The 23,758-nt window shown below is 38.7% G+C and overlaps 1 protein-coding gene across 3 annotated transcripts in view; it reads left to right on the forward strand.

Annotated features, from left to right (window-relative positions):
- Positions 1 to 13,582: 13,582 nt before the first annotated feature.
- Positions 13,583 to 23,758, forward strand: part of Dsc3 (desmocollin 3) — a 43,976-nt gene continuing 33,800 nt past the window's right edge. For all 3 annotated transcript variants that reach the window (XM_070029398.1, XM_070029399.1, XM_070029400.1), the window contains exons 1-2: positions 13,583 to 13,683; positions 22,024 to 22,108. In XM_070029398.1, the coding sequence (XP_069885499.1) occupies positions 13,621 to 13,683; positions 22,024 to 22,108 (148 nt within the window). In that variant the 5' untranslated portion in view covers positions 13,583 to 13,620. The remainder of the gene's footprint in view (positions 13,684 to 22,023; positions 22,109 to 23,758) is intronic.

Consider the following 23,758-nt stretch of genomic DNA (forward strand, 5'->3'; position numbering starts at 1 on the left):
GGTCTCCCATTCTTGCAATATAGGAATTTCACCCACAGCCTAGGACTCAGCATATTAAATCCTGATGCAATTAAACTGGAGAGTAAAATTTCTAAACCATTGTTTGCCTCAATGAAGCAAAAGCTTTGGGATTTCTCTGAAGAAAGGATGATGCCTTTTCTCTACAAGGAGAAAAGCAAAAGAGGATTATTAGTTAGTGCAGTCTTCCTTTCTTCTTCCTTCCTTTCTCTCTCTTTTCTTCCCTCCCTCTCTTGTTTATTTATTGTTTGATTTTTTTTAAAACAAGTTTCTCTTCTAGCCAAAGCTCGCCTCAAATTCACCTATGCTCTTCCAAGTGGGAGGTGCAGTGTGCAGTTTTATTTGGGATTTCTGTATCATTTTCCTCTTTCTTTAAATTTTCATCTTAAAAACAATTTTTATCTTGAATCTTAATTCTCTCATGCCAAATTTGATATTAATTCTGCCTCCTTCCTGTATCCTAGGCTCCAGGTTGAAATCTTGATACCTGACTTCATTCTGGGTCAACCCATTTCAAAGCATTCTGGGAAGGAAAGGCCTTTTCTTCTCCAATAAATGGAGCCTAAGGTGTTGCATCATACACACGGAGACCTACAGCTCTTTTCAACTCTTTTTTGGAGACTCTTGTTAACCCTCTAGCACTTTAAATTCATATGTAGAAAGAAAGATGTGTGATGCTACTACCTCAAATCAGATCCTCCCAAGTTTTTGACTAAATGGTGTCTTAAACTGAGAATCTTTGATTTCTTTTCTCTTTGTACAACCTCTTTATGCCTCAATTTTTAATTTTTTTAGTATTTTAAACACTAACTCATTCATAAAACAATTCAGTTGTTCAACATCATTTAATGCCTTTCTAGTGTAGTCATTCATGGTCTTCTGGTGTACGTTATACACACAGCTCTAGTATGAGAAAAGAATAAGATGAATCAGCTCTATTCCCCACCCACATACTCTGCAGGCCAAGACATGGTAGATGTGATTAAGGAATGAGCTAATAATGCCTGTAAAATATATGTGATGCCTGGAATATACATTGAAAACCAAATGTGAAGCTGTGGCTCAAGCAGTAGAGCATTATCTCTCAGCAAAAAGTCTCAGGGACAGTATTCAGGCCCCAGGTTCAAGCTCCAGGACCAGCACACACAGAAAAAAGTCACCAACCTCCTTTTACCCTCCCTTCTGTGGCACAGGTGCTTATACATGATTGTCCATTATTAGAGTAGGAGGTGTTGAACTTCAACACACATTCTTTGTCTTCCTCCCTGATTCACTCATTGTCCATTTCTTCCTTTGCACATATATAACACTTTTTTAGACATGCTCTAAATATCATCTAGATATTGTTCTTCTAGAGCTATAGTGTTCATTTATAAATGTGTGTGTGTGTGTGTGTGTGTGTGTGTGTGTGTGTGTATCTTCATGTAAGACACTCATGGAGGACAAAGGTAATCACATCTGTATGTTTTATATGTTAGTGGTCAATATATTTCAGGAGAACAAATTTCATACTCCAAGTCACTAAGAGAAAAGATATCAAAGATTACATATTGAGAGTTTTGAATGCTACATTACTTTCTCCTGGCATACATTTTCTATTATAGACCTAAAGTATTTATGATTCTACATTGAATCCTTTTTGAATGAGGAGACCTTGAGTGAATAGAACATCAAACATTTGTAGTTAGAATTTAGTGCAAGAGATTGAAGCATGAGGCTTTGGAATCTCATTCTTCTGTTTCCGCTTGAGTAGTGTGGGTGGCAGGTGGCAAAGTTACAATCTGAGTATTATGGCTTCAGGTCAGCTCAACTCCTCCACTAATTATTTCGTAAACCTACTTATAGCCAGCTGCACCACAGAGAAATGCAACCCACAAGGATTCTTGTCTCTCTTTGTCACCAGGGCAGTGGGTACTCCCATTTGTTGGATGGATGCACATGTGTATTCCGTCATTGATGAAGATTAGACTGAAGGATTGCTTGAAGATTATTTTTCTCAATGTGATACTCACTGTTCAATGTGAAAACTGTGTATATGACTACCCATCCCCTTGATGTCATGATGTGCTATCACTGGAGGGAATTATATATATATATATATTTTTTTTTTTTTTTGTCGGTCGTGGGGCTTGAACTCTGGGCCTGGGCGCTGTCCCTCAGCTCTTCAGCTCAAGGCAAGTGCTCTACCACTTGAGCTACAGCGCCACTTCCGGTTTTCTGGTGGTTTATTGGAGATAGGAGTCTCACGGTCTTTCCTGCCCGGGCTGGCTTTGAACCGCGATCCTCAGATCTCAGCTTCCTGAGTAGCTAGGATTACAGGCGTGAGCCACCAGCGCCCGGCCGGGAATTATATTTTTAAAATAATAAAAAAAACCACTTTCTGAAGAATAGCAAATATGAACCAGTATGGTTTTTGGAATTTAGCAAACAGTTCTTAAGAGCATACCAGAGTGGGGAGCTGGTGGCTCAAGCCTGTAAGCCTAGCTACTCAGGAGGCTGAGATTTGAGGAACACAGTTCAAAGCCAACCTGGGCAGGAAAGACACTCATCTCCAATAAACCACCAGAAAACCAGAAGTGGCACTGTGGCCCAAGTGGTAGAGCGCTAGCTTTGAGCTGAAGAGCTGAGGGACCCAGACTTCAAGCCCAGGACTGACCAAAAAAAATTATACCAGAGCTATATTAATTATCTTAACCCAAGAAGCATCCACAAACTAGAAGGCAGGGAAGAGGACACAGATCTGAGAATTTTATCCTCATTATATAGGAAGTCCATTCTGTAACAGGCACCACAGTACTGTGCACTGAGAGAAACCTTCAGATGAAGACCAGAGAAAGGCACAAGCCTTCAAGGCAGTGACTGCATGGTCTGTCACATGACAATATGCTGTGTGCGGTCATTGTATGAGATGACACAGACAATGTGGTGAAAGCCCCTACTGCTAATGATGGGAAGTCCTGACACACAGCTAGATGTCTGTCTTTCCTTGGGGCGGGGCGTGTATTTTTCTTTATTATTTCTTCCCCACCCAGTCTGAGTTTCAAGATCTGAAGACTGACATCCTAAAAAGTAGGAAGTGATCATTACTGGGAAGATTTTCTATCCTGATCTGACCAGTGTCCCTTATTCCAACTCTGGTTAATTACAGATAAGTCATTTTCCCCTTAAATCCTATTTAAAATTAAGCAAATAATGCCCAAGTCACCTGTGCATTTTAAAATTTAATTTTAAAATTAAGGCATTCAATTTAGAATCTTCAAGTAAAATGAAAAAAAAAAACAGGGAATACCAGAAAGTAGTGTTTTGATAGAGCTAGTTGAGATAAAGCACTTTGTTCTTATATTAAAAGAAACAAATCTCATTTTCCAGAGGACTTTTATTATGTACTGGCTTTGGGACATCTTGCTTGTTTTTTCACTCCATTGAGAATTTTCTAAATTCTAGATGCATGTGAAGCCAAAGATGAAATGGTAGTTGATACATGGGGCACATCTGTGTTAGGCTTTATTTCTTTAGTATTCTACTCTTGTGCTCCTATGGACAATCTGGCCATAGCTACATGTTGAGTATGTAGAATTTCTAGCCGGCACATTTTTTTCTTTAATTATTTTGTTATGATTCAGGAGTGAGCATACAACAGAATATTTCTTTAAGCTGTTTATAAATGTCAGAGTAGACTTGGTGAATATTTGCTTGATTATTTTTTTGAGTATGGTTCACAGAACATCTGTATTATAATTGCCTATGGTATTTGTTAAGGTAAACATCCCATATGGAACCAGTACATTGAGATGACAAACTACTGGGTAGAAAATGACTAGCTTTTTCCAATCATGCTTTTTATCTCCACTACTCTGATGAGTATCACTTCCCTATTGTCACCAGTGACCTATTCATGTCAAACCTGATGTTCAGTTTCTAGCCTTAATCTTACTTGATTTCTCCAATGCCCTACTGCCTTCTGGTCAGCAGATTCTCTTCTTGCTTATGGGGTGCCACATTCACAGGGCACCTACCTTGGTCACTGATCTCACCTTTCTAGACTAGGAGGCATTTTTTTTCTTTCCCTCCCCTACGCTAAGAATTGGAATACTGTGTCTTCTCTAAATTTTCTTTTTCATCCCAAAGTTTTAAGTAATTAATGTATCTGAACTTGCATACATAGAAGACATGTCAAATGTCACATCTAATAAACCCCTTGATATTTTAATCCAATGATATTTAAGTCTCTCTCTCTCTTTTTTCTCTCTCTTTCTCTTTTTCTCCTAATTTCCCATTCTGTTGTCTAGTCCAAAGTCATTGTAGGCATCTTTGAGTCATCTCTATCTTTTATAACCTGTCTCCAACCCAACGACTAGTCCAAGGAGGGCTATCACAAATGAAAATTTTGATACCTATGCTTTTTATTTCCCTCTACCAATTGTTTGCTGAGAGCAATTATGACTTAAAAATTATATGTAAAACTGATCCATGGCCCTTTGCATTCAAAATCTGTCCATAACTTTTTAGGAACAGATGTAGTTAATATGAAGCCTATATTTATTTATGAGTTCTTTTTCTTTAAAAACATTCATTGCTTCTTTTTTTTATACATTCATGTCCTTTTACCCCTCTTGACTCATTTCAGCACCTGTTGACGTCTCTTTCTTTTCTGAATACATCAAACTTACCTTGACCCAGGACTTGTACATTTGAAGCCAGGACACTTTTCCTTCAGATCACTAGTCCCATCTAGTATTATTTCAATTACTCTATAAAATATCCATATCTTGAGCTATTTAAACTGTGTCATATGTCAGCGCTGTTTGGTCTTCCTAAGAGGTGGGTTTTAGAAAACCTTTAGTTTCAGGAATCATTTGGTCCTACTGTTATCTGTGTCCTGAAAACTTGGCTGTTTTCCTGGTTCACAGTGTGGGCTAGAAAGACAAATTTAGGTGAAGCATGTGCTAAAGGAAGAGATTAAAACCAAACCAAACCAAACCCATAATCTCCGGGTGGAGCTGTCTCAAAAGGAAACAAGGTTTAAGACTGTCCAATGCCTCTGATTAGTAAGGTATTATACTTCAGCATTGGGTGAAGGCTATGGAAACATCTAACTTTGTCTTATATTTACTATCTCACATTGATCAAAGTGATGCTTAATAATTTTGGTTTTCTAAGCATGAAAAGAATACCAAAATAACATGGACTGTTTTTCTTGCCAATGTCTTTAGATATCAAAGCAAACTGTGAAAATTGTTTCTCTGTAAGATAAGGTATTTTGTTTGCCAGCACTGGGATTTGAGCTCAAGACCTTGAACATCTTAGGCATGTGCTCTATCATTTGAGCCAGTCATATTTTTTTCACTTTTACTTAGTTTTTTAGATAAGGTCTGGGGCCAGCCTTGGTCTTTCCATCTATACTTTTCATGTAGCTGGAATTACAGCCATGCATCACTCCAAGTCCAAGCAGAGGAAAACTGTAATGACATATATAGATCATCTGAGAACCATATTAGAAACACCAAGTCCCAATAATCAGAGTAAATATTTTCTGTACAGTCAAGCAGAGCTGTTGGAAGTTTACTAGAGATGACTTTCTCCAAGGACAACAGGAAATATCTGGCTTTGAATGGATAATTGGAGAAAATAACTCTTAATGAGGGTTACTCTTGAAGTTGGCTTATATTAAGGAACGGAGTCTGAAAGTAAGAGTAATGGAATACAGATTAACAACAATGAAGACAGCAAAGTGGAATTTTTTTAATGCCCACTATGAAATGAATACACCTAAGGCTTTCTGATTGGACACAGAGTAGACAGTTTATGCAAGTGCATCAAAGATGGTTAAAACATAGGAACTGGAGATGTTACTTCTAAATTAAATGAAAACTAGTGTTAAAGAAGAGTCATTTAAAAACATGCATCTTGAAAACTTCCTGAGACTGAATTCTTCCAAACTCAAATTGTTTTATGGGTTTTTAAATTTCTGCTATTATATTTCTAGCTGAGCAGAGAGTCTTCTCTTCTTTAGCAGATACCTGCTCTTGGTCAAAAAACATGTTTTAGAATCAGTTATCTAGAGCAAGAATATTACCCTTTACCTCACATTAAAATACATTGAGAAGCTTTTAAAAAGTTATAAAATACCAAATAGAGTCCTCTCCTCCAGTGAGTTTAATATAAATGGTTTGAGGGTTAGGGTAAGAACTGAGGTGGACCAGCATGTTGATATTCATTAAAGTCTCCCCATCATACAATGGCATGCAGTAAAAAGTAAGAACTGCTGTTTCAATGTTCCTAACTTTGCAGCTTCTCTTGTGGAAGTCAGGACCTTAGTCGGACCTAGACAAACTTCAGCTACAATTTCTCACACCTTCCCAATCATTTGCTGTGCCAAGTCTTGCTTTTTGAAGACTAAATTAAAAATAGAGCCAGGTGCCGGAGGCTCATGCCTATAATCCCAGCTACCCAGGAGGCTGAGATCTGAGGGTTGTGGTTCAAAGTCAGCCTGGGCAGGAAAGTCTGTGAGACTCTTATCTCTAATAAATCACCAGAAAACTGGAAGTGGCACTGTGGCTCAATAGTAGAGTGCTAGTCTTGAGCTGAAGACCTGAGGGATTCCACCCAGGCCCAGAGTTCATTCTTATAAGTTTTTGTTTCTTCAGTTTCTCCTGGAATACATTTTTCTTTTGGACAATCTCCAATTCTGGCTTTTCCTCCACTTTTTCCAGGAAGATCATCTCAATGTGGTAGAGGGAGCTCAGATATAGATTACTACAACACTGACTTCTGTAAGTGCTGTGGTACATCCTGAGTTCTTTGTTTGCCATCATGTCTACCTTTAAACTCCTAAATTCACCATTATTCTCTACATTTTTAAGCTTGTGCAACAAGAACTCAGAAATTGTGTGTGTGTGTGTGTGTGTGTGTGTGTGTGTGTGTGTGTGTGTGTGTGTGCCAGTCCTGGATATTGTCTTTGAGCTTGTTTGCTCAAGGCTGATGCTCTACCATTTGTGCCATGGTGCCACTCCCGGCTTCTGAGTAGTTGAGTAGTCTGAGTAGTTGAGCTCTGAGTAGTCTCAAGAACTTTCCTGACTATGCTGGCTTACAGCTATCCTCAGAGCTCAGCCTCCCAGTAGCTAAGATTACAAGTGTGTACCACCATGAACCAGGCTCAGCACTTTTTTTGGAGTTGGAGGGGAGGGCTGGTCCACTTGGTCTGGACACACGTATCATCTTCAGCATTCCAACGCCAGAATGGCATATGTTGCTTTCTGAAGGTGACATCTTTCAGATGCTTGCTGATATACTTTTCAGATAGGCAAATTCTTCATGACCTAGACAGTTTCATGGGTGTTCCTAAGGTAAGCTTGAAGTGTAGAATGTCTTGACTTGTATGATTTTTGTGAGATTTTCTGGGTCAAGATAAATAATATGCTGTTTTCATAGGTCACCACAGGGTGGTTTGGGAAGAGGAAGAAAACAAAAAAAAGAAGAAGAAGAAGTAAAAGAAAAATATAAAAAGTGGCTTTCATCCATCAGTTCAGACAATAATGCACTAGAGAAGATATGTTTTCTTCTACCTATCCACCTGCACATTCAAGAATTATGAAATAAATAAAACCATCAAGAGATCCCATAGGAAAAGGTGGGGGAATACTTGGGCTCAACATTTAGCAAATAAAAGATCATTCTATGAAAAGAGTACCAAAATTTGAATTTAATAACTAATTTATATATTATATATTATACAGAAATAAACATTTGTGAATAGTTAATAAACATTGCCATTATAAAACGTTAATACAAAGAAGAGTAACTCAATTATATTTACTGTTAGAAATGTGTGCATGAAAACAATTGCTCAAAATTATCCATCATTAGGGAAAAACTGTTACAGAAAGACAAGGAAATATAAAACTACACTGGGAGGCTCAGGGCTGAAACTGTAAGAATGGCCATAGATAAACAGCAATTTTATTGAACAACACTGGCATCTTACTAGGTAGGGGGAATGAAATGGCCCTTCTAGGAAAATGATTAGCTTCTTGGTTTTTGTAATATTTAGCTAGGACCTCAGAATTAGTGGGTTTTTTGTTTGTTTTTAAGAGATAGGTACCTAGTGCAATCCTACATAAATGTCTGCAAGTTAGATTATCGCTTTCCTGTGAAGGTGGGGTATAGCTTATTATAACACAGAGAGGCCAATGCACACATGATGTTCAAAAGCAATGCAAGAGAAACACTGGTGGAACTGCATGCCTGCTCCAAGAACACTAATAAGCTAATTGATGGAAATATTTCTCTTTTAGAAATGCAACCCTTTAGGAATTTGTGACATATTGAGAGAAAAATCTAGATGAATAGATTTTGAAGTAAATAAAGTTTACAAATGCATTATTATCAATGAAGAAAATAATAAGGGGCTGCATGTTAAGTCATGTACTGCACATAGGGAGCTGGTGGAAAAGCTCCTTCTCTGCTCCTGAGTTGGGCATGTTGTGCCCCTTCCCAAGCCTTCTGTTGAGGGATGGTCCTCGACAACTTCTGGGAAAGAGAAGGCTGATGGGGCAGTGAATCAGGGGATGATGCTGGGAAAATGACACATGAGATCTGGAAGTCAGCTGGCTCACACCTGTAACCTTCACTTATGCAATCCCATTTGTATAGACAGATGCTCACAATGAGGTCCAGAGGATATTAGAACATTCAGGAAAAACTAGAGTCTCACCCAATAGGAAGACAGTTACGCTGAAGGGGTACCAATGGATGATTCTGAATGAGAGAAACTAAGAAAATTCCTTCTGGAATGGAGCTTTGTCACTCTGCCTTTATTTTGTTTCTGTAAGGAGTTGTCGCACACACACACACACACAAACACACACACACACACACACACACACACAATGTAACTTTGTCTTTGTGGAAAGAACTATCCCTTTGAGATCAGAGAGAAGCCACCGGGCCACACTGCCTGCTCCTCTTTGAAAATACTTTGCAGAAGAGGATATTTTGAGGGAGACTGAAGATGGTAGTGGAGGAAGAGGAAAAGCATTATAATAGTTCTTGACTCATTAGTTAATAAAGAGAAACTGGCACACCCAACCTGGGTTGGAGTTACTTTGTGTGTGTTAGGATAATTGTGAATTCGAGAATTGTACAAGTGTTGTACTTCTGAGTGACTGTTGTTAAGATGTGAATGAAAGGCCTTTCCTCTGTGGATAGAAAAGTGTTCTGTGTATGGGAATGGGTGGTTCTATGGCCAATCATTCTAAGGACAAATTAATCCTAGAAGGAGAAATAGTGATGTGAGGACACCCGTCACAGAATCTGAAGGTGTTGCTCCTCTTTTCCAGGCCAGGCACCATTTTGTTGTAGATTTGAGCTGCTCTTTGCTATCTGGAATATTTGCAAGGGATTGGAATTAGATCTGGAAAGAGAGTACTTTTACAGGAAATTAGAAGAAGAGGGAGGCAGGCAGAGATTCGGGAACAGCTCCTAGGTAGAAATAAGATACATATAGGTTGTTCTTTGCTTAAGTTCTCTTCTATCCAGGATCCTCCAATAGTCTTTTGCAATGATCAGTAGTTTTCTGGGAAATAAGTGAGCACCTTCTAGTCACACTATGTGACTCTCTAACCAAAACAATATTCCACATGTGATGTGAGAATTCTGTGGTAGAATTCACTTTGTGTCTCACAGAGGATTATTCAAAACAATCTTGGTTTTAATTTATGCTTCTTCATATTCATATATATATATATATATAACTTTCATTCATATATATTTGTCTATTTTTGATTGTTTGTTTCAGACATTATGTGATTGTTCTGGCTGTATTTTGTAGCAGTGTTTGAGGTGATCCATACCTGCCACACAACTGACCATGTAAGACTTGAGGTAAGTAGGTAGGTTACACCTACTCACAAACTGAACAGGAAAGCCTGGATCTGGCCAGGGGTCAGTTCCCACCTTATAAAACCAGCCATCGTTTCTATTGCCAGAGATTCCTTTCGGATACAAACAGCATTTCTTCTTAATTATTGGGAGGTTGCTTTCTGATAAAAAAAAAAAAAGTTACACTCCATCTGGAATCCTCCAGTTGTGTGCTTTCATCTAAAATCTTCCTGTTTTTGATCCTTTATTACTGCTGCTCTAATCTTACAAACTAAGTATATAACAAGGTAAAATAATAAATTACTTTCTTGTTTTGGTCCATTATGCTTTAAGCAGTGACTTCCAACTGCCTTCATAGTTTGATGGCTTGGATATTAAAATAAAGAACATATTGTATGGGGAAATGCAGAAATGTGGGACAAAGGGTGAACAAAATGCACCAGTGATACTCACTAGACACTATGTTAAAAATGAACCATACAACTTGTGGTGAGGGACAGGAAGGAACACCTGGGAGAAAACAAGGGAAGAGGGACACTGTTCAAAAAGAAATGTACTAATTAACTGTATCCCCTCTGTACATCACCTTCACAATAAAAGAGCATGTCAGTTAAGGAAAAGTTCTATAGATGGCAAATTTGATCAATTCATATAAATAATCATAATGAAACCTCTTGGTACAATTAATTTATACTATTTTTAAAAAATAAATAAAAAATAGAGATATGCTAGAAAAGCTTTTTATGCTTTAGGATAGCTCATGATCACTTAAAATTAATTTTATTATGGAAGACATCTACTTCTAACTATATTCAACTAAAATACATTTTCAATAAAATTTTAATTACTTTACTTTAAGTTATAATATGAATGATTCAGTTTATTTGAAAGTCATTTTATGTTGCTATTATAATTTCTTTAAAGAAATAAACATCCATTGTTCTATATTAGGACTTAAACTAATAAAGTTATACCGGACATATACATGCTATAACAAAATGGGAAATCCAAAATAGTCACTAATACTACACTCAGTAATAATTTAATATTCATATTATATCTAGAGTTATGCAATCAAATTTAAAAATGTTTCCATTTGCTGCCTTACAGTAAGAACTCTTGCTATGATAACTTTTAGTTTGTTGGAGCAGAAAGTGGAAATTTAAACCAATTACCATTGTCAGTAGGCTTAACAATACTCCTATTGTGCATCATAGACTAAACAACAAGAGGATAGGTATTTTATAGTTTTAGTCACTTGGAAAACAGTTATAATTAGGTCAGATTCTAGCTAATGAGGAGGTAAAATTGAAATCATAGAAAAACTAAGGATATTTAGAATAAAATGGGGGGTATAATTGGGTGGGGGGAGGGGGGAGGTTGGGAAGGGAGGTGAAGGGTAAACAAAGGAGGAGGCTGCAATGCTTGGTAAGAAATGTATGCATTATACTGCCCATGTAATTGTAGCCCCTCTGTACAGTATGTTCTCAAATAAAATAAAATAAAATTAAAAAAAATCCATCACACATGCACATTTACGTAATACAATCCATTCTCAGGCAAAAACAGGTTTATTAATAATATAAAAATCCCCCAAAAGGGACAAATCAGCAGTACTTTAGAAACCCTTTTGTACACATTGATGGAACTCCTTCTTTTGGGGGGGGTTGATGTTGGTCACGGGGCTTCAACTCAGCGACTGGGTACTGACTCTGAGTTCGTTTTGCTCAAGGCTAGTACTCTACCACTTTGAATCACAGCTCCACTTCTGGTTTTCTGGTGCTTAATTGGAGATAAGGGTCTCCAGGCCTTTCCTGCCTGGGTTGGCTTTGAATCTTGATCCTCAGATCTCAGACTCCTGAGTAGATAAAATTACAGGTGTGAGCCACCAGCATCTGGCTCTATTTATTTCCAAGACTTCAGCATGGCTTTTCCATGAATTGATCATGCTAGCCCAGTTTTTCAGCCACTGATGTTCATCTATTCAGCTGTACTGAGCACACAATCCCTTTCTCCTTAAAGTGAAGAATTATCATTGAGTCTATCCAGAATATTCTCCTACTCCTGGTCTTTTCTCTGGTCTTATCACAGGCATTCTTTGCTTCTTCAAAGCTTTTTCTTCACTTTAGTTCTTCAATCCTTCACTCCCTCCCCAAGTAGGGCAGAGAGAGACAGAGAGAGAGAGAGAGAGAGAGAGACAGAGAGAGAGAGAGAGACAGAGAGAGAGAGAGAGAGAGAGAGAGAGAGAGAGAGAGAGAGAGAGAGAGAGAGAGAGAGAGAGAGAGAGAGAGAGAGAGAGAGAGGAAAGGAATCTGAACATTGGAGGCTTATGGCTGGCCCTTTTCTTATCTGTGTTTCAGAAAAGCTAGGTGCATGGGGCTGGTGGGAAACTGAGAAGCTTACCTTAAGGTCATGGGCAAAGATGAGGAGGATTGAGAGGATGGGAGTGGAAGAAAGCAGTTGGGTGAGTTTTCTCTGAGATGGGAAGGGCCTTCTGTACAGACTTCCATTGATAGGTCCCCCTGAGCCTCAGAAATGAAACTGGAAAGCAACACACAAGAGTGCATAAGTCCTCAGAGAGAGCAGTCAGGACTTGGAGGGAAGTCTCTTATGGGAAACACCTGGCGTGGACAAGAATTCTATCAGAGATGACCATAACTGGCGAATGGGGACTGTCTTAGTTAAGGTCTGGTCCCTGAACTTTGGAATAGACTTTGAGGAGCAGTCATACACACATTTGGGAGAGATTTCTTCCGGAATCCTATCTGTTTAGTTGCATTTGAAATCAAAGGGAGTCTAGGCAGAACTAAAGGAATATCTCTGGTACTGTTGGGAACCAGCTCATGACGGGTAATGACAATGCTTCCTTGAGCTCTAAATGGTCATGTGAGGAAACTGAGTCTCATGAAATTTCCTTTTCTGCAGCCGGAAGAGTGAGGGGTGGGAGTTAGTATTGACTGGCTTTGAAATCCGATTAAGTATTTCTGGAACGATATTGCATTTCTGAGCCTCTTTTGAGAGTAGAAGGAAGGTGCAATACATTCTCTTTCGATTGCAAACTGAAAAACAAAAATATCTCGGTGTAATTATCAAATCAAAAAAAATAAAATTGACCGACAATTTAGATCCTAGAACAATTTTATGTTTAAAAGTCTCATAGAAGGCGCCAAGACGGGCAGGAAGAGCAGATCTTCCAGTCCACGTTCTCAGGGACAGAAAAGGTGTATGTTTTGTTTCAACCTAGAGACATGGCCCAGAATTTGTTCCGGAGCTGAAGGGAGGAACGTGTGATCAGATCACAAGGCTGTTCCTGGCACCCCGGCAGCACCAAGTTGGGGCAGGCGGATTTGGGCTCCGCAGTGGGAATGCAGGGGCGCAGCGTCAGCGATGAGGATGCCCGCCTCGGGAAGGTCTGGGCAGGTGATGGGCGTGGGAGAAGCCGGCAGAGGGTGGGCCCGGGACCGCTTTCCCAGCGAGCGAGCACCCTGGCGGCCTTGGCGAGCAGAGGGACAGGCTCAGGCAGCTCCCCCAGCGGCCCTGGCGGTGATAAAACTTGAGAAATAACTAGGAGGGGCCGCTCGGCGTCGCCTGAGTCCAATCGGGTTTCAGGAGAGAACACGCTCCCGGGCAGAGAAGCTCCGGGAGCCAAAGCAACTGCAAGAAGCCTTCGAGTGTCTCTGCCCGGTGCCCACGTCCTCCTGCCGCTGTCTGGCCTGCACCCCGATGGCCGCCGCCGGGTCCCGGAGCCCGCGGTGCGGAGCCCCGTGCGGGCTGCTGACCGTCCTGGTGAGCCCGGGGTGGGCGAGGGGGCGGGTCGCTGGGGGCGCGGCAGCAGGGACTTTAGAGGACCCCCAAAGTGACATCAGAGGTTCAGCTCATTCCTCCAGGGCAGGGACAAGCCCTAAGTTCGTATCTGGAGGGGGGAAAGGACTTTTGAGGGGGCGACTGGAGAGGTTTGTTTTGGGGGGCGCCGATTCTGTTCCTTGCGTTTGGAGAGGCGCCTGAGTTCCCCCGCGCGCGAGTGGGCGCCTTCCGGTGACTGAGCGGGCGTGGGTGGGATTGGAGCGGCTCTGCAGGCTCCCAGGCCGGGCTGGTGATCATGATCAGGCACCTTGGTGGGAGCAGGGCGGGGAGGAGGGCAGTAAGAGAGGAAGCTTGCTGTTCAGTTATTTAGACTTCTGGATCCAGCAGACCTCAGACAGGACATGGCACTTAAGGATCTGTCTGTCCTTCCCTGCCCTGAGCACACTGCGTTTCATTTGACCTCCAACCGGGGATTTTTAGTGAATGGAACACTGGAGCTTGGGCCTCTGGGTGGGGTTTCCTGCTGGGCTTTCAAGAAAAGGCTCTTAGGGAGCCTATTGGGGAACCAGTCATCCATGGGCTTCTCAGTAGAGGTGGTGGGTGTATGAAGGGGAGGGGAGCCAGGGCAGGGCGTGGGAAGGCTTGGGTGGGTGGGCTGGTTGGTGGTGGGAATGTGGCCGGGATTGGCAGGTATAAGGCCAGAGTCAGGTGCGAGGGGAGTGAGTGGATCCTACTTAAATTAGAATGGTTTAGGGGATAATTACACCGGGGGGCACAGAGCCCAGCCTAGGGTTCCCAAATGCTGCCGGCCTGTATGGAGATCCCCCTGGAAAGCAAGTGAGAAACAACTTCCCCAAAGAACATAGAGACTGGAAGCGAGAAATTCGGAGTTTTGGCAACACTGCTACTTGCCAAGCTTTCAGATTTAACCTAGATCAGGCGGCAACTAAGCATTGCAGGCCAGAAATAGTCCTGGGGTCTATCTGGAGGGGAGAGGATTCCGCCCGCGGTGGGAGTAGGTTCATTCCAGCTAAATGGATTCTTGCTGCTCTTACGTAGGGCCCAAGTTTTGCCAATCTTTAAATCAGAGAAATTTGAACATTGGATTCGTAGTTGTGATGTAAACTATGATCAAGAAATGGTACAAGGAACTATATGCCACTGTGACAACAAAATACCTGGATGGAGTGGATGGAATAGCTCTTTACAAACACCGACTGCTTCGTCTGCTGTTATGTTTGAGAGCATTTACAGCATTTTGACTTAAAATCTGGTAGTTTGTGTTTTCCCTGAGTCAGGGATGAGGGAATGAGAAGAAAACTGTCGGCCTTCCCAAGAGTTCCGCAAGGCAAGGAAGCCACGGCTGTGTGTGTGGATGCAGATGCTCAAAAATGGCCGGCCGAGAAGGAGCATGTGAACCTAATCAGAGAAAGCTTCATCTTTGAAGCGATAGACTTGTTTAGGATTAATTATAAAGAACTTCATATATGAAATGGAGGACACTGAATGGCAGTTCTTCTGCCAACTGCCCCCATTTAACATACAACTTCAATACAACTTCAATTTTGGTCTGGGTGGGTAGGTTAGGATGTCTTTTGATCCTGTCAACCCTATAGTCTTTGTGTGTGTGTGTGTATGTGTGTGTGTCTACGCGCACGCGCGCATTTGCGTGAGCGCGAACTCAGGGCCTGGACACTGTCTCTGAACTCTTTTGCTCAAGGCTAGAACTCTACCACTTGAGCTATAACTCCACTTCTAGCTTAATGTTTGATAGCCCCCCCAACCTTCCAATTCTGTACTTTTCCTCCTTGCAACTGATGTTGACAAATGTGAATTCCATCTTTCAAGTTTTGTATTATTGTTGTTGTTGTTATTTGAGACAGGGTTTCCCTAGGTACCCAGGCTGGCCTTGAACTCAAGATCCTGCTTTCTCAGCCTTTTGATTATGAAGATTATAGGTGTGCATCACCACACCCAATCTCATATTTTATATTATTAATTAATAAATCACCAATGACTCCTTTACCAGAAAGATTCTTTTGTTTGACACACTAATCTTTTAAAAAATTAAACCCAGTTTATATTGACTTTTGTTGACAATTTATTTATTATATTGACAAATGAAGTAAGTAAATGAGAGGTAGATTATTTTAGAGCCACACAGTTATAGTATATATTTAGTATATGTGTAATATGTATTTAAATTAATGCATGGTCAATTACCTTTTCCAAAAGAAGGTTCTTGATGTTGTTGCTAGATTCATCAGTATCTTCTGAGTAACTGAGTAAATGGAAGCCAGTACACATTTTCTGATCCCATTGAAACCCTCACACCAGTTGTTTGCCACATATGACATCTGTGATGATGTGCTATTAGTCATACTTTCCATTTAACCAGAATTCCCATTTTATGATGGGAATGAGCTTGGTTTGGACAAGATTTCTTAGAATCACCAGAGGATTGGCAGTAAAGGTAACTCTTACTATCAACCTTGTAGGTGGTAAGATTGAATAGGTAGTATTTCCACTTTGAAGAAGTATGCTGAGAACTGAAAAGTTAAAAATACCATAATTATTATGTTCAGTCAAGACATCTTCTCTCTATTTCAGACACTGTATCCCTTTCCATTCCTTACTTTCTTTGTATAATTTAGAGCGAACTTAGGACTTGCCCAAGCAAGGCAAGTACTCTACCACAGAGCCACACCTCCAGTTCCATTCTTTGGCTCCATTTCCTCTACTGATGAAAGGTATCTTGTAGAAAGCCTTCTTTGTGTATTCAACTCACAAAATTGAACAACACAAAAGTGAAGTAATCACAGATAGTGTCATTGATTTCCACTTTCCTTTGTGCACTAGATCTTCCTATCCGGATTTATTTTTCTGCTAGTATAATTGCATATTAATGACATTTATAAGTCACATTGTAAAACAAAGTAATTTATTTCTCCTAGATTTCAGGAGACAATATTGTATATTATTTTTCCAATATTGAATATTATTTTTCCTGTGGCTCAAATCCAGGACCTTCTATGTGCTAATGCAAGTGCTCAACCACTGAGCTACACCCCAATCCCTACATTTTCATTTTTAAAAACTAAATTTGTTGCCTTTCCATTTAAGGTTGCTCATAATTATAGGTATTTAAAATTACATATTTTTAAAGTTATTCAAGGGCTTTGCTTTAGAAGAGATACTAAACTAAACTAACATTACCAGTCTGTAAGTTATCAGTGTTTAAAATATAAAACTTTTTTTATTTTTTTAATCAGTCATGGGGTTTGAACTTTGGGCCTGGGTGCTGTTCCTCAGCTCTTCAGCTCAAGGCTAGTGCTCTACCACTTCAGCCACAGCATCACTTCTAGTTTTCTGGTGCTTAATTGGAGATAAGAGTCTCACGAACTTTCCTGCCTGGGCTTGCTTTGAACCGAAATCCTCAGATCTCAGCCTCCTGAGTAGCAAGGATTACAGACGTGAGCCATCAGAACCTGGAAAAATACAAAACTTTTATGTTTTTTCTTTTTCTGATGTCAGGGCTTGAACTCAGGGTCCCCCCTGCTGGCTTAACTTTCTTGCTTCACAGGCACTCTATCACTTGAGCTACACCTTTAGCCTGGCTTTTTGCCTGGGTTGACTTTAAATCTCATTCCTATGTGCCTCAAACTCTTGAGTAATCAGCAGTACAGGCATAAGATGCCAGTGTCCAGCTTTTAAGTTGCATGTTTTAGTAGTGACTTTAAAATAGTTAATTTAAAAAGTAGTTGATTTTGTTAATTTAATACTGTTTTTACAGGATTTATTTATTTATTTATTTATTTATTTATTTATTTTGTTGCCATCTTGGGGCTTGAACGTGGTGTCCTGGTGCTATCTCTGAACTTTAGTTGGTCAAATCTACTGCTCTACCACATGAGCCATACTCATGTCCAACTTTTGAGTAGTTACTTGGAGATAAGAATCACAGATTTTCCTTCCTGGGCTGGCTTGAAACTGCAATCCTCAGATCTCAGTCTCTTGTTAAGATCTCTGTCTTCTGAGCTGCTAGGATTACAGGTGTGAGCCACTAGTGTCTGGCTAATATATTGAATAATGTATTCAATCCCTACAAATTATACTCAAATTATTGTATTTATATTCTATAGTTTCAAGATGTATAACTTCTCTCTCTCTTTAATATTAGGAACAAAGCTATTTATGACCATAGCTGTTTCAATTCAGCATTCTATAGACAGTTCTAGCAAGCACAAATGCACTGGCAATAATACAAAAGATATAGGAATATAAGGAAAGAAATTTAACTGTCATTTGGCCAGCTCTAGGGTTAATTCCACTGAAGATACAACCTGTCGACTGATAAACTACTGAGACTGATAAAACCAAGTTTCCTTGTATATAGATCGATGTTTTAAAATTACTTCTACAAGCAATCAGCAGATAGTGAGAAAATATAAGTTAATAGCAATAATAATGTATTTTGATATAATTTAAGAAAACTGTGAAATATCTTGAAACCAAAAATTCTAAAGCTTTATAGGAAAGTTTTAAAAAATGCTAGAGAATACATAATCTTCATGAACGGCTCAATAGCCCTGATCTGTTGAGTTCTTCTGAATGGTTCAACAAAATTTCCTGAAACTTTGTCAAATGATAATAAAGTTTTTGGAAAGTGATGGAGGCTAAAAAGAGCAAAGATAATTTAAAGAATGATAATAGAGATTAAGGCACCATAACAAATACCAAGACTTATTTTGAAGCTATATTAATTAAAAGTACATCATTTTAATAAAGAGATAAAGGCACATATTAATACAGTAGTCTAGAAAATATAGAACCATATTCTATATTTTGGGATTACCCTATTTGGGAAATGGCTTTATTAGCTAAAAAAGGAAGAGTTATTATCATGGCTCTGGGTCAATTGGTGATATGTAATGCCAAGAAAGATTAGATAGCTAAAGAAAAGTCATACACAAAATATGTTCTATTTGGGAAAAATGTTTAAAAATTAGAAATAACTTCATAATTTGTAGAACAAAAAGGTTTCTTTAATTATATACAAAAACTGAAATTAGAAGACGTGATTAATATTTTTGGATTATGTGAATATCTATCTGTACATTAATTTAAAATGGTGCTGTGGCTCAACATGGTAGGGTGCTAGCCTTGAACACAAAAGCTCAAGGACAGAGCCTAGACCCTGAGTTCAAGCCACACAACTGACCAAAAAGAAGAGAAAAGAAAAGAAAATTTACAATTGTGTTATTAGGAGTTAATCTTTTAACTTGGCATAGAAGTATCTTTTAACTTTGCATAGATATATTATATCTTGATTCATTCAGAACTGCAATTCTTCTATGGTTATTATTCCACTATATTTTTCTTGAGATTACCTGTGCAAGTGTATATGGAAAGAGTGTATAAACTGGAAGAAGGTGTGGTAAAGATCATTTTTCAGACAATATCATTTTTTGTTTGAAACAGCTTCCTTGAGGTAAAATTTACATCCCATAAACTTCACCTCTGTGAAGTGTACAGCTCAATGAATTTTAGTAAATCTACAGAATGCATCATCATCATCAAAAGGAAAACTCCTTCTCTTTTACCCTCACCCTATGTAACCAAGAATGTACTTTCACTCTCTCTGTCTCTCTTCTCTCTGTATTTGTATATAAATGAAATCATACAATACATGTCTCTTTATGTCTGCTTTCTTTCACTGGCCATAGTGTTTTTGACGTATATTTATGTGGTAGCATGTTTCTGTTTGTGTCTGAATAATATTCCATTTTATATATGAATCACATTCCATCTCTTCTCCAGCTAGTGCACAGTGCATTTTTACACATCTTGGTTATTGTAGATAGTGTTGCTATGATTAGTCATGAAAAAGTTTTTGTGGACATTGGTTTTCATTTCATTTTACCTTATTATTTATTTATTTAATCATGCAGGGTGTATCCTTACCCCTCTCCCCCGTCAGAAAGAGTTCTTATAATCCTCAGGTGAAATAAATATAGAGAAGTTTCTGGGTGTCCTTCTCACACTTTGATGGATTGTCTCACACTCTTGGGGTCATGAATGGAGCTTGGTGATCATGGAACCAGGTTGAACCTTCATGGGCTGGGCTCTCTGTGTGGCTTGAGGCCCACCCACATCATTATCCTTTGAAAAGTGATCTAGAAACTCCCCAGTATACTCAGGTCAGAACTTCACCTCTTTTGGAAACTGCTGAACTATTTTTACAAGTATCTGTTCCTCTTTACCTTTTTTCTAGCAGTTCTTATGGATACCAGTTTGTCCACCTTCTCAACAACTTGTCGGTTTCTATTTTGTGTATTTAATTAACTTTTGTAGTTATCTCACTGGAGTTTAAAATTTCATCTCCCTAATGTCTAAGGATGATGGTCATGTTTAAAAATGATTAATGACCAGTTATATATCTTCTTTGGAATATGTCCATTATAAATCTTTACCTATTTTTAATGTTTTGTGTTTGAGTTTTGAAGTCCCTTGATAAGTGATGGATATAAGTATTTGTTACTATATAATTAGAAAATATGATTTCTCATTATGTAGATTATAGTTTTACATTATAATATTATTTGAAGAGTAAAAGTTTTAGCTTTGATTAAGTTTTTGCATCAACTTTTATTTGTTGCTTATGTTTGGTGTTTTATCTAAGAAATCAATGCTTAACCAAGAATCATGAAGATGGGTAAGTTTTTCTTTAAATAGTTTTAGTTCTTATACTTAGGCCGGTGATTTGTTTTGAGTTAGCTTTTGTGTCTCTGTGATGTAGGTGCCCATAGTCACTTTTATGCATAAGGGTTTATAATTATCCCTGTATCATTTGTTTTTTTTATTGTGAAAATACTGTATAGAGGGGTTACAATTACATGGGCAAGATAATGAGTACATTTCTTATCAAGCATTGTAGCCTCCTCCTTTGTTTCCCCTTCCCATCCTCCAGTATCATTTGTTAAAGAGATTTCTTCTGCAGAACTTTCAAAAAGCTAGCCATAAGTAAAGACTCATTTCCAGGACTTCAGTTCTATTCTGTTTTTATCATTATATCAATTCTACTCAATGTTTATCAGAATTAGAATGCAAGTTCTCAAACTTTGTTCTTGTTTTTTTTTTCCCCTGAGTATATTTGGATTTTCTGCATTTCATAAGGATTAATAATCATTTATTTAAAAACTGGTACAATATCATTCTTTCTGATGGAAGCATTCCATTGTGTGTGTGTATATATATATATATATATATATATATATATATATATATATATATATATATATAATATTTTCTTGATTCATTGGTCCACTGAGGGGCATCTGAGTTGATTCTATGTTTTGACTATGGTAAATAATGCTGCAATGAATATGGTTGTGTTGGCTGGTTTTGTTTATGGTCTATTGGATACAAGCCCAGGAGTGGGATTGCTGAATCATAGGAAAACTCTATGTTTAATCTTTTGAGGAACATCCATACTGCTTTCCAGATCCATTGAACAAGTTTACATTCCTACCACTGGTATAGTAGCATTGCCTTTTGGCCATATCCCCATAGGCATCTTGTGTTAGTTTTCTTGATAATGGGCATTGTAACTGGGCTGAAATGGAATCTCAATGTTGTTTTGATTTTCTTTTTTATTATATGGACAGAGATATTGAACATTACTTCATGTGTCTATCCTTACTTCTTCTGAGAAGCCTCTCATTAAGTCTTTAGCCCATTTATTAATTGAGTTGTTTCTGACTAAACTTATTCTAAAGTTTTATTCTTCTTGATGCAATGACAAATAGAATTGTTTGCTTAATTTTGTTTTGAGATATTTTGCCAATTTACAGGAATACAATTGATTTTGGTAGGCTTATCTTATTTTTGGGAGCCTTATTGCTAATCTTTACTGGATTCTTTAGAATTTTCTATAAACAAGATCTTATTTTCTGTGACTAGAGAAAAGTTTACTTCTTCCTTCCCAAGCCACTTGTAGGCCTGGGTTTAATTTATTTTCTTGTAATTGTCATGGCTACAAGGTCCCATATAATGTAGAAGTAGAAAGTGTGGGTACTGTTGTCTTGTTCCGAATGTTGGAGGAAGGTATCCAATCTGTCTCACCTAAGTATGGAGTTAGTTGCACATTTTTATAGATATCTCTATCATATTGAGCAAGTGGCCTTCTATTCTTAGTGAGTTGATGGTTTTCAACATAAATGGTTAGTAGAATGGTCAACTGATTGTTTTGGATCTATGGATATGATCATATGGAATTTATTTTTTATTACATGAATGTGACTATTTTGTTTTTAATTCTAGATCTTCAGTTTTGCAGTTGAAGCCTGTGAAAAGGTGATCTTAAATGTACCTTCTAAACTAGAAGCAGACAGAATGGTTGGCAGAGGTGAGAAATTTGGAAACAACTTTTTGTTGTTGTTATTGTTGTTTGGGTTGTTGATTGAGGGGCTTGAACTCAGGGTCTGGGTGCTGTCCCTGAGCTCTTTTGATCAAGGCTAGTGCTCACCACTTTGAGTCACAACTCTACTTCTGGTTTTTGAGTGGTTCATTGGAGATAAGAGTTACATGAGGACTTTTCTGCCCAGGTTGGCTTTGAAACATGATCCTCAGATCTCAGTCTTCTGATTAGCTGGGGACAGAGGTGAGCCACTGTGCCCAGCCAAAAACAATGTGCTTTTAAACAAAAATTTAATTCCTAGTCTGTAAAGAGTATGATATGTAGTCTTTGCCTTCTGGAGTTGATCTGAGTGTCTTTGTAAATGGATAAAATCCAAGAATATTTAGAGTATATGCTTTTGATTTTTGTAACTGCTAAATTTTATAGTTAATCTGAGCAGAAAACATCTGGAAGTGTAACTCTGGGTCTTGTGTTTATAAACAGAAGTTCTACTACTTGATCTACACCTCTAGTCCCATTTGGTGTTGATTATTTTTAAGGTAGGGTCTCAATTTATGCTCAGGTCTGGAGGGCTGCAGTTCTCCAACTTATACTTCCCTATTTTGTTGGTAATGAAAGATACCCAGCATAGTATCCAGCAATTGTGATTCCCCCATAGGTGGAATAAGGTGTACATGCTCCTTCATCCAGCCACTGAATGACATGGACTTTTGTGACCATTTATGCCACGGTTGCCCTCATTCTACTCCACCTCTCAAGTAGCTAGGATTGTAGGATTGAACCCTCGTACAGGGCTGGTCCATGCTTTTGTGGTCACTTTTGCCGACACAAGAAATTATATGGTAAGAACAGCACTTCCATTATTTTGGGCTTCCAAATATTAAAGAAATGTAGAAAAGAATCTGAGAGAATTGAAGCAGTATGTTATCAATACTGTATTGAGGAAAATGACCAACTGAGCCATTTCACTCGAAATGAAATATAACCTGGTCACTTGTACAGCAAGCTCTGAGCACCTGGGCAAGCCTCAAGCTCTCTCAATGGCTGGGAAGTTCTAACCAGGGCGGAGCTATCCACCATGGTACAAGGAACAAGAAAGGAAAGCACCATGACAATTGTTTCTTGAAGAAGAATGTATCGCTTGTCTCGAAGATACCAACATTATTTTTTTAACAAAGTATACAATTTCTGGTTAAAGTGCATCAGCTAATTTTACTAGACAAAGAACACTTTTTTTTCTTTTTGTGTGGAGCTTAGGGGGTTGAATGGATGCAAAGAGAAATAGAAGAGCTCTTCTAGGGGAATGAACTGGAAATTATCACCTGGTTAAAAACATGAAGATGAGAGAAATGTGTCATCTTCCCTTAAGAAAAATGCTGTCTTCTTTGTTTGACTAGATATGTTCAGCTATGACAGATCTGGGTTAAAGTGAAAACACTAAGTTTAGTATATGAAGTTACTTGGCGATAGGTACTTGAATATAAACCATTTGGTTTCTACTGAAGTGAACAAGTGACAAACGGCGTAGGAAATGGCTCTAACTGCATACTTACTATTGCTATGTTTTATTGGCAAAATTCTCAGGGAGGGTGGATGTCATAAAAAGTTTTATTGGGAGCTGTGGAGATCTGAAAACAC

Source organism: Dipodomys merriami, unplaced genomic scaffold (genome assembly GCF_024711535.1).
Source record: "Dipodomys merriami isolate MVZ:Mamm:240054 unplaced genomic scaffold, mDipMer1.0.p SCAF_2, whole genome shotgun sequence".
NCBI classification, from domain to species: domain Eukaryota; kingdom Metazoa; phylum Chordata; class Mammalia; order Rodentia; family Heteromyidae; genus Dipodomys; species Dipodomys merriami.